Source organism: Mus pahari, chromosome 10, assembly GCF_900095145.1.
Source record: "Mus pahari chromosome 10, PAHARI_EIJ_v1.1, whole genome shotgun sequence".
In the NCBI taxonomy this organism is placed as follows: domain Eukaryota; kingdom Metazoa; phylum Chordata; class Mammalia; order Rodentia; family Muridae; genus Mus; species Mus pahari.
In genome coordinates, this window is record NC_034599.1 from 30,416,229 (window position 1) to 30,428,257 (window position 12,029).

A 12,029-nucleotide genomic window follows, 5' to 3' on the forward strand; every position below is an offset into this window, starting at 1 on the left:
GAGAGAGAGAGAGAGAGAGAGAGAGAGAGAGAGAGAGAGAGAGAGCTACTTGGTAGTTTTCTGGTCCTTCAGAAACATCTCTATATTAAGTGGGAAATGTTTGGTCATCCTAGGATTCAGAAATGGGAAATGTGACTCTGAATTAAACGGGCTCCAGAGAAGGAACATGTAACATGAAAGCTCCCTGCACAGCTTATTGCAATGCTGGAAAATTCACCAGTTTGAGTCATACGAAAGGAGGAATTTTAAGCCTAATAGTCTACATGCAACTCCCCAGGCTCCTGTCTTCCAACACCTCCATTTTCCCTCCTTAGAAGTTCTCTACCCCATCATGCTGAAAGTCTGGAATATCTGGAGTTCCCAGCAAATTTTGCAATTGGGGAGTTCAAGGGTAAAGGAAGAAATGGGGGTGCTTTTCAGAGACATTTCCAGCGAGCTAGCTCCTTCCTGAGATCTGAGCCGTTTCTGGGTATTTCCTGTCCTGTCCTTTCTAGGATTAAAGTTAGGACCATGTTCCCACCACACTCAGTCTTGTCTCATGTAGCATCCTTCTGTTTACTCCAAGGGAAAGCAAATAGGCTATTCCAAACCTCCCTCTGAGCCATTCAGCTCCAGTCTAGAACAAACTTCTAGAGAAAGATTTTATTTTTGTTACCCTTGTGGCCGCCCCAATTTCTCAGGGAGATTTCCTTCCTTCATCATACTGCCGTCTCTGGTGGGGTACACTCTCTCTCCCCCATTCTAGTTGGAACCAGGTATCGTTATCTTTCTTTTGCTGTTGGTCTTGTCCTCTGTAGGGATTCGGTGTGTGTCGTGTTCTAAGACCTTGACAGACAGGTTCTCCCTTTCCTTCTGCACCTCCTTTCACATATCAGATGCTAAAAAAGAAAAAAAAAACTTCTGGGCAAGTATGTATAATATATATAATTTCTTCAAATTAAAGAATAAGCTCAGAAAGGTTCATCAATGTACCCAAAGTCACACACCAGCTCGCAAGTTGCAAGGGATCTGAAACCATAATTATGTGCCACAAATTACATTAGCCATACATTTATAAATCATACATTTATTCCTATTATTGGGATTTTGTTGTATTTCTCAACTCTTGAGAAAACTATTAATTTTTAATTAACTTCCTGGAATTGCACCATAGTGAACAAGAAATTCGGTTCTATATTTTGAGAGTTATATACTTTGTATTAGTTTCATATTTTCCTGGTAAAAGTAAACTCTAAATAACAGCTTATGATGCCCTGAATTACTTTCTTAAAATTTCAGAGGACAGACATTTTACTGGGCTACAAGAAGTATGTCAGCAACAGGCTGGCTCCTTCTGTAGGCCCTGAAGGAGAAAGTACATTTTCTTGGCTTTTTGCTCAGCATACAATGGCTTCCAACATCCCTTAGCTTGTGACCCAATTCTCTATCTTCAAAGCGTATAGCTTCAAAATCTGCATTCATCATTATATCACATCCTCATTCTATAGTCAAATCCCCCACACTCCATTTCCTGCCCGATGTTGGTAATCAAATATAGGGGTTTGCATATTCTAAGCAAATGCTCTACCTGACAACTAGGTCCTCAGTTCTCTTCCTCTCTTTTATAAGGTTATTTGTGATTGTATTTAGGGGCCCAACCACCCGAAACATGATAATCTTTCATCCGATAATTCTTAACATCATCGGATATTAAAAGTCCTTTTGAGCATATGCAGAAACATGCAGGTGATCCTGGGTTTGATAAGTATGAACCTGTGAGTGAGCTAGAAAGCAGTGTTCCTTCACAGCCTTTTCTCCAGATTCTTGCTTCGAGCTCCTGTCCTGACTTTCTTCAATGACAATGGATAATGAAAGTGTAAGTGAAATAAACTCCCCCCCCCCAAGTTGTTTTTGGTAGTAGTGAAAATGCTTTGAGTTCCTACCCTGACTTTCTTCAATGACAATGGATAATGACTTGAAAGTGTATATGAAATAAACTCCTTTTTTTTCACCCTAAGGTGCTTTTAGAAATAGTGAAAATGCTTTGTCATGACTACAGAAGGAAACAAAAACACCGTCTGAAGTTTTCTGGTAGACTTTTTGGTGGTTTTTAATGCATACATATCATCTGTAAAGAGAGATGGTTTGATTTCTTTTCTTGTTCATAGCCTCTCGGTTTTCTTCTTTTGGTTTATTGCCCCACCTAGTGTTTGGACATAATATTGAAAAGGAGTGGATCTCTGTTGTTTGTAACTTCAGAGAGATTGCTTTAAACTTTTCTCCATTTAGGATAATGTTATCTGTGGGTAGCTTTTATTATGTTAAAGTATATTCCTGCTAGGTCTACATTCTCTCGGACTTTTATCACGAAGATAAAACTTGTTTGATGTTGGTGTTGGATTTTGTCAAAGGCTTTTTCTGTATCTATTGAGATGATCATGTGATGTTTTTCTTTAAGTCCACTTATGTGGACTTTATTACATTTAGTTATTTGTATATGTTGAACCATCCCTGAATTTCGGAAATAAAGTCAATTTGGTCATAGTGGATAATCTTTTTTTTTTTTTTTTTTTTTTTTTTTTTTTTTTTTTTTTTTTTTTATAAACTTTTTTGGGTTTTTTTTTTTTTTTTTTTTTTTAAAAAAAAAAAAGAAAGAAAACTGAATCATCCCAGCATCTTTGTGATTAAACCTACTTGATCATAGTGGATAATCTTTTTTTTTTTTTTTTTTTTTTTTTTTTTTTTTTTTTAAAAAAAAAAAAGAAAGAAAACTGAATCATCCCAGCATCTTTGTGATTAAACCTACTTGATCATAGTGGATAATCTTTTTGATATATGTCTGTACTCTGTTTGCAAGTATTTCATTGAGGATTTTTAAAACCTATATTTATCAGGTATATGGCCTACAGTACTCTTTTTGTTGTTGCACTTACCTGGTTTTTGAAGAAGAGTGCTACTGACTTTATAGAAGGATTTTGGGAATGTGCCTTCCATTTCTGTATGTTTTGAATTGTTACGGAGGATTGGCTTTAGTTCTTTGAAAGTCTGGCAGAATTTCTTTTGTTACTCTTTGGGGTTTCTCATGGGTCTGTCTAGGTTGTTGATTTCCTCTTGATTTCATTTTGCTAGTTTGGCAGAACCTAGAAGTTCATCCATTTCTTTCAGGTTTTCCAGCTTAATGTGCTACAGGTTTCTGAAATATTTCCTTATAATATTCTGAATTGCTTTGGTATCTGATGTGATGATTCTCTGCACACTTTTGATTCTGTTAACTTGGGTTCTCTTTCTTTCTTTTGGTTAGTTGGGCTAAGGGTCTGTCAATATAGTTTATTTTCTCAAAGAACCAGATTTTAAGCTCATTGATTCTTTGTACTGTTACCTTTGTTTCTATTTCACTTATTTATGCTCTAATTTTATTTCTTGCTGTCAACTATGTTTAGGTTTGATCTGTTCTTTTTTTTTCCCTAAATTGTCTTTAAGTCATTTATTTTTGCTTTTTTTCCCTTCTGATTTTCTAATGTAGACACTTAGATTTAATTTCCATTATAGGACTGCTTTCAATGTGTCTCAGAGGTTTGTACTATTGTGTTTACATTTTCATTTATGCTCAGGAGATTTTTCATTTTTTATTTGATCATCATTCAATAATGAGTAGTTTAATCTCCTTGAATTTGAGTACTTACTAGAGATTCGTTTGCTGTCAATTTCAAATTTTATCGCACAGTGGTCAGATAGGAGGAATCACATCATTTGTATATGCTTTTAATTTGTAAGGATTTACTTTTGTGTGTGTTCCAGGATGTAGTCTATCTTGGAGAAGCTTCTGTGTACTGCTGGTAAAATGTGTAGTCCATGGTGGTTATGTGGAACAGCCCGGAATGTCTATGAAGACATCTGATGTATGAGCTTCTCTGGTGATCGATTGGAGAAATGGAATATTGAAATGACCTACTATTAATGGGTGATAATGATCTGTATCTTTAAATCCAAAATTTCATTTTTTAAAAAATTTAATCAGGTGCATCAGAGTTTGATGTATACATGCTTAAGTTAGTAATGTTTTCTTGTTTAACTGTTTGTGTGAGGAGCTTGAAGCATCCCCCTTTATCTCTTCTGTTTAGGTTTTGTTTGCAGTCTATTTGGCCCGACATTAGGATAGTGGTGCATGCTTGCTTCTTGGTCCTAGTTGACTGGAATACTTTCACCCATCCTATTACTTTAAGGCATTGCTTATTTTTAAAGATATAATGTGTTTCTTTTGGACAGTAGCTAGCTAGCTAGATTTTGTTTCTCCATCAGTTCATTTAGCTTATATTTTGCCAAGGATTATGCAGGAGGAGTAGCTTTAGAACTCATGGAATGTGGCTAGACAGTTAGCATAGCCATGGTAGCCATGGTGAGTGTGTCTCAGAGTAGCACAACCTTGAGGGCTTCAAGCTATGGAGTTCTGCTCTGCTTGTTGCGCTCACTTCCCTCTTAAAAAAAAAAGCGTTGTAGGAAGACTCTAAGGGGGCTCCTAGCCCCTCACTGGGCAGTGTCTCTGGCACTCACAATAATAGTGCTTGGTCCCTTTCAGGCATTGTAGCTGGAACAGATTAATGATTCAATCACCCACCATCCTAGGAAATAACTTAGAGCTGTAGATTGTCAGCTATGACCTCCACCCTTAGAAAGCATTTGGGAACATAAAATTGTTAATGAAGCTATGTTAAGATGTTTTTGCTATTGAATCTGATGTAGAAACACTTAAAGAACAATTTGAAGTTCAGAATTCAATTAAGCTAGGGACCCTTAATGGTCAGGGAGCAATAACAGTGGCAGTACTGGCTGACATGACTCTCACTGAGGCTGGAGTGGTGATGAGTAATTTCTTATATCCATTTTTTTGTCCTCAGCTTCCTGATAGAATTTATTAAGAATTGCTGATGAGTAGATAATGTATTCTGAAGATTTAAAGTAAATATGACTGATTTTTAAATAAAAGCGTATGTTTAGGATTTTTAAAAATCAAATTTATTTATTCTTTTTTCCTTTTTAAAAAAATTTTTAAAAAGATTTATTTATTGTTAAATGTAAGTACATTGTAGATGTCTTCAGATATACCAGAAGAAGGCATCAGATCTCATTACAGATGGTTGTGAGCCACCATATGGTTGCTGGGATTTGAACTCAGGACCTTTGGAAGAGCAGTCAGTGCTCTTAATCTCTGAGCCATCTCTTCAGCCCTTATTTATTCTTTTTACAACCCAATATCAGCCCTTCCTCTCCACCCAGTACTCCTTCATGAAAGTCCTCACCCCTCCCCACTTCTCTTTTGAGAAGGGGAAACCCCTCTCTGGGTGTCAACCTCCCCTCTACACATCAATTCACTAAGGAGCTAGGTACATCCTTTCTCACTGAGAACAGAAAAGGCTGTCCTTTTAGGGCCCTGGGATTCATAGGCAGGCAGGGAAGCAACAGGCTTAGGGACAACCCCTGCTCCAGTTGTTTAGGGGACTTTCATGAAGACTAAGCTGCTCATCTGCTACACATGTGCAGGAGGTTTAGGTCCAGTCCATGCTCACTCTTTGGTTGGGGATCCAGTCTCTGGGAGCTCCCAAGGTCCAGATTAGTTGATTCTGTTGGACTCCCTCTGGAGTCCCTGGCCTCTTTGGGTCTCTCAATCTTTCTTCCAACTCTTCCATAAGACTCCTTGAGCTCCATCTGATACTTGGGTGTGAGTCTCTGCATCCTCTTTCCATTGGCTGCTGGGTGGAGTCTCTCAGAGGACAGTGATGCTAGGCTCTGGTCTGCAAGCATAACAGAGCATCATTCATAATGTTAGGGATTGGTATTTTTCCATGAGATGGGTTTCTAGTTGGGCTTGGTTTTGGTTGGCTATTCCCTCAGGCTCTAATGAACAGAAATGTTAAGGGCAGAGATTTTGTTCCCCTTTAGGGAGAATTTTTACAGTAACTAGAACAAAGATACAGTAGGACACTCTGGGAGCGACTTTCCAGTGACTGTGGAATTAGGGTGAGTACTCTCCTGGGTGTGCATGGTAAATCAGATAGGAATGCTGTGTTCCTGGTAATGTTCTATCTGGTTGTGTGATTTTATGACCTGTAACATTAGATGATCAGTTCAAGAACATATCATGAAAGGGAACAGTGCGCACATTCCTCTCAGGAAGTACACGGTGAAACATCTGAGAGCATTTGAACCATGACTCTGGTCATACTGAGTACTGTCACTCTGTTCTGAACATTTTAAAGTAAGTACTGGAAATGCAAGAAGAGCAGTTAGCCACTGCCTGAGAGACAGAATCATTTTTTTAATGGCACACAAGAAAATGCAGTAGTTGAATGTGAAATAAAAAGAGTTTTCTTTTGTTCACACGAAGCTTATTGCATGCCAACCAAAGCACAATGCTTGGATAAATTCGTTTCCCCATGAAGCCTTTGAAGAGTGTCCACTTTGGAAGATGGCTCTGTTTTGCTCCTTCATTACAAGTATCTCCATTCCTTGATTCCACTATGGTCCTCAGCCTGTTGACTTCTCTCCTTATTAATCCCTCTTCCATTGTGAGCTTACTTAGAGTTGGTGACGTTTGAGACTGGGTAATCTTTTGTAGCACCTCCATCCACCTGTGAGTCTAACACTGCTTTCACTTTTGTGCAAATTACCAAATGAGAAGCCAGGAGAGCCCCAAATCATAAGAGAGCAACACACTGGTTAATATAGAGATTAACTTTCTTCACCAATTAAACGGAGAGTGAAAAATACTAGTCACAGACTGGGATTCTAACAGTTCAACTAGGAGTGACAATGTAAGTCTGAAAAATCTTGAAAAGTATAAATAAGGATTAACACACTGCTTAAAGTCTTAGCTAAGAACACTAAGACAAGAGAAGGAAACAAAGGGGGTACAAATAGAACAATGAAATCAAAGTATCTGTACTTGTTAATGACATAATTCTACATAACTAATCTACCTCAAAGATTACATTCTAAACTCTTAGAGCTGATAAATACTTTCAGTAAAGTGGAAGGCTACACAACACAGAAAAAAAAAATCACCGTATAAGGGTTTTTCTCTTCATATTTATCAGCATTTTTTTTTTTTTTTTTTTTTTTTTTAGTGATAAACAATCCAGTTGGGGGGCTGGAGTGATAGCTTAGCTTAGCAGTTATAAGCACTGACTGCTTTTCCAGAGCACTTGGGTTCAATTCCCAGCACCCACATTGCTGCTCACAACTGTCTGTAACTTCAGTTTTAAGGGCTACAATTCCATCTTCTAGCCTTTGTGGGTACTAGGCATGCATGGTATACAGATGTCCACTAGGACAGATCATTAACACGCATAAAAAAATTCCAATTGGGATGAGTCTTAAGATAATTTTCATTTTCAGTTTCCTTGTGGCTAAAGATATTGCATTGGTTTCTTTTCTATTGCTATGATAAATGCCCTGAAGAAAGCAACTTGAAGAAGGAAGAGGTTATTCGGGCTCACAGCTTCAAACTTCACTCTGTTATAGCTGGGAATTCATGGTGATAGGAGCAGGAGGCAGTTGGTCACATGTCACCTGAAGTTAAGAAACAAGGGAGATGAACCATCATGTTCCCATCATGTGGTCCAGGACCCCGACACAGGCTGGTGCCACCTTATTCCACTTTCTGAAGTTTCTCTGTATTGTCTTCTGAGGGTCATGTGTTTTCAAGCTTTGGCAATTACCAATAAAGCTGCTGTAAACATCTATATTCGGAAGGCATAAATTAGGAGTCCATTTACCAAGGAGCATGATTGTGGGTCATATATTAAGAATTAAAAGCATTCTAGTTCAGTTAAGACATTGTTAAATTATTTTCTAAAATGGTTTACTCTTTGCATTTCCATCAGTAGTAAATGAGAACCCCCGTCTCTCTACATCCTTTATAGGCATCTGGTATGTTCAATGTTTTGAATAGATGTCGAAATGAAGTCATGCTATTAGTCTGATTTATATCTTCCTGCCAGATATGATGTGGGCTGTGGCTTTCTTTTCTTTTCTTTTCTTTTCTTTTCTTTTCTTTTCTTTTCTTTTCTTTTCTTTTCTTTTCTTTCCTTTCCTTTCCTTTCCTTTCCTTTCCTTTCCTTTCCTTTTTTTTTTTGCAGTTGTTTTTTTAACATCTGTGAATTTTTTTTTTAGTGCCTCCTAAGGTAGAAGCTTAGATGATTGATATTGGATATAAATTTTGGGGTGGGTCAAGTCAGAGCGCTGAATCTGGGCCTCGGCGGTCGTTGAGCTGGTAAGCCCTATCCACACCACCGGTATGAGCTCTCTGGCACTGCTCCAGCTAGGCAACCCAGTGCTGCCATTGTCAGGAGGCAGGGTCACACTCCTCTCAGGCCCATGCTCCATCCACACTCATAAGGAAGCTCCACTGTGGTGCCCAGTCAAGGCACGGGGGTCCCCTCTCCCAAGTGCTGCAGCCTGAGAGGGGCTGGACCAATTCTCTTGCTCTTGCACCCTTCAGGCTCATCCATGCCTTTACCATCAGGGCCAGCTCCACTATGTTGCCCAGGTGAGTTGCATGGCCTGCTCTCCTTAAAGCTGCAGCCTCTTTTTAAGTTTTTAAAAGTGCTTGTTCTCAAGTTTGTTATGTATTTAGAACAGATACAAGCTTGCTTTTCAATAACTCATATTTCGAAGGCAGCATGAGTACCTTGTATTTATAAAATGATCCCTGTTTCTCCTATTCCCTTATATCAGTGCTTCCATCTATGTCACACACATAATTTGCATATTTATCTATTATATGTGATCGACACAAATGTACATGTAGTTGCATACATTGTTGCTGGCACGATTTTGAACAAATTCTTTGATGCTAGATCAACTAAGAAAAATGAAAGTTCTTATTCTATCTTCACCTTCCTCTTTATTAATGCTTTTGGCTTTGTGTGGTTCCAAGTTCCTGACTGTAGCGAATGGTTTTACTTCCTTCTCAAGAACTTTCCTAACTTTTCTTACATGACAGAGCTGCTTGTAAATGAACTCTCTCAGTTTTTTAATCTGTTTCAGAATATCTTTAGAAATCTCTTTCATTTCTGAAAGGTCATTTTGTAGAAGTCAGAATTCCAGGTTGCCATTCCTCTACCTCTTCGATTCTTGCTCTCATGTTCTCTGAAGAGAACTTGACTGTAGTTCTCGTCCTTTATCTTTTATAGCTAACATGACTTTAACCTCTGACCTCTTTCAGGTTTTCATTTGTCTTTGATGTTGCACTGCTATCATAGTGTGACTAGATGTAGATTGGTGTTAGTGGTGGCGGGTAACTTACCTGATATCCTCTAATCTTCCTGACTTGGCATACACAATTAATTTTGGAGGACTCTTGGTCCTTACCACTCTGTCCCAGTCTTCCTATATAGACAATGTTAGTAATCATCACAGGATTTTTTTTTTTTTTACTATTAAGGCAGTGTCTATTTAACAAGTGAAGAAATGACAAAACAAACCAAATATAAAACCTAATCAGAGGGCTTAAATGTCTCATTGAGTAAAAGAGTAAAATAAATTCTTGTCTTTTTCCAAGCAAGTTAGTTTTTGTAAAATTACTAAGAATAGAGCAATACTTAAAATTTGATTGTTGTGGAGAATCAGGCATTACATTTGTCTTGGCTTATTGAATTTTGACTTAAAAATTTAATATCTTTCTTATTATGATCAATTTAGTTGTAACCATATTTATTTTCTTTGAGTTTAATTCTCATATTTTTTTCACAACATACTTTAATCTTTTAACTTTGTTCTTATTCATTTCCATTTTAGAACGATATGACTCCACTATGCAAAATCCTATCTTCTCCCCAAAGCATCTTTTTTTTCTCTAACCCTTTACCAAAAATATATCTCATATCTACAACCATCATATCTTTGTTTTTATTTTGGATGTTCCTTATTATTAGAACACACATTCTTTTTAACAACAATTATATTTTTAAAAAATCCAGGAAGAAATATCTAAAAACAAAGATAACATGAATAATTTTATAGTTTTTGAAACAAATTTAAATTAACTATTCATTAAAGGTAGAGGTCATTATAATAAACACTTTAGACTTGCTTTTGTTAAACAACCTTTGCTTCTCATCTGGGCTCATGTGGCATCTGAAGTAAGATAAAGCTTTATTATTGTTCCTTGAATTTCTGTATCAGGAGAGACTAGATGGTGGCAATGAAATATTGGGGAAAGCCTACAGTGGGAGGAGAGGTCCTTGGTCTTGCAAAGATCATATGCCCCAGTACAGGGGAATGCCAGGGCCAGGAAGTGGGAGTGGGTGGGTTGGGGATCAGGGCCAGGGAAAGATATAGGGGATTTTCCAGACAGCATTTGAAATGTAAATGAAGAAAATATTTAAAAAGAAAAAAAAAGAAATGCAAAAAAAAAAGTCCAGTTACAGTAGAACTGGAAATTATTTGGGTGTCCTTTGGCAATTATAATTCACATGGGCACTTACTTATGAATTAATTTGGTAACAGAAAATGACATAAAACATAAACATATGTAGGCAGTACATATATGTAAAGGACTATTTTGTAATGCTTATTTAGATTATGTGATCTATATATGTGATCTGCAGCCTCAGGCCCCTGCCACCATGCCTTCCCACCACCATGGGCTGAGTCCTCAAACTGGAACACAAACAGACCCTTCCTTTGTACGTTGTGTTCATCAGTTATTTTGTGACAGCAGTGAGAAAAGCAAAGAGAAAAGTTTGCCATACCACCTTCATGTGCTGTGGAGAACACATAAAGGTTCTCCACTCTCATGTAATGTCTCTTTAGTGATCCTTTGCTTAAGTTATACAGAGAGATTTTCAGAGTCCTTCTTTAGAGATCTAAGGTTTTCTCCTGTTTTGAGCTTTAAAAGCATTTCTGTCTTTTTCTGCTTTTACAGAGCACACCGGATCCTATAATTCTTTGGAAGCTGAAGGTTCACTATCGACATATGGCATAGAAATCGTGTCATGGTATCGTCTTCTCCCTCTCCCACTGTCCACACCCTGCATAAGGCAGACAGGACTAATCACATCAAGAACAACATTAGTAGACAGTAACCACAGGCATTTTCTGTTCTAGTCTTGCTGCTCGAGACATTATCATTTAATTTCCACTATTTCCCTGCATTATATAGGAGAGTCAGGTGAGTCTTATTCACAGAACTATTTAAAGGTAATACCAGCATTTGCCCTTTCTGTAGCCATCTTGACCAAATACTGTCTCTCCACAGCATCTCCTTACATGTCCATTTTCACCCACCTGTCCTGTGTCATCACCTGAATGTGGAGTCCCTGTTACTACGACACTAGCATATGTGTGGTTACTTAACTACTGTCTCCCTGCTCTGCTCGTAACAGACACCGAATCTATCCCCTCACAGCTTGTCAGTACCAGAAACAAAGTTGTGTGGCTGAATATGTTTAAAACAAATGAATAAGGAAGAAATGTGGGAACATTTAATTTGTTCCTCGATCAACCCAATACAATATGGGAGGTGATGAGTTTCCTGGTCACCATGCATGATGAGCACTGCATCTGGAGCACTGCTAACATCTGTAATTACTGGAACCAAACAAGGTTCCTCAAGACATGAAAGCCGATCTTTGCTCTGGTGCTCTGCCGGAGAAGCGACACAGCTTTTGGGAAGGATCCCGTTTCTGGTTCCAGTCATCCAGCACCTTTCCTGCCCGAGGAGGGGTGTCTGCCTGGGAGCAATCTCAAGGCCTGAACCGGTAGGAGAGTCATCTTTGCTCCTGTGCACTGCCAGGGAGAGGGCGGTCTGCAGAAGTGACACAGCTTCTGGGAGGGGTCCCGTTTCTGGCTCCAGTAACCCTGAACCTTTCCTGCCCATGGAGGGGTGTCCGCCTGGGAGGAGTCTCAAGGCCTGAGCCGGAAGGAGAGCCATCTTTGCTCTGGTTTGCTTAGGTTCTAGTCTGCGCTAGCAAGAGTGTGGACTGCAGAAGCTACACAGCTTTGGGACAAACAGAAGCAACCTAACTTCTGGGACAGACCCTGTTTCAGAC

The 12,029-nt window shown here is 38.5% G+C and overlaps 1 protein-coding gene across 1 annotated transcript in view; it reads right to left on the reverse strand.

Annotated features, from left to right (window-relative positions):
- Positions 1 to 2,973, reverse strand: part of Pate4 (prostate and testis expressed 4) — a 6,491-nt gene extending 3,518 nt beyond the window's left edge. The window contains exon 1 of the mRNA XM_021206808.1: positions 2,913 to 2,973. Coding sequence (XP_021062467.1) covers positions 2,913 to 2,973 — 61 coding nt within the window. The remainder of the gene's footprint in view (positions 1 to 2,912) is intronic.
- Positions 2,974 to 12,029: the final 9,056 nt, after the last annotated feature.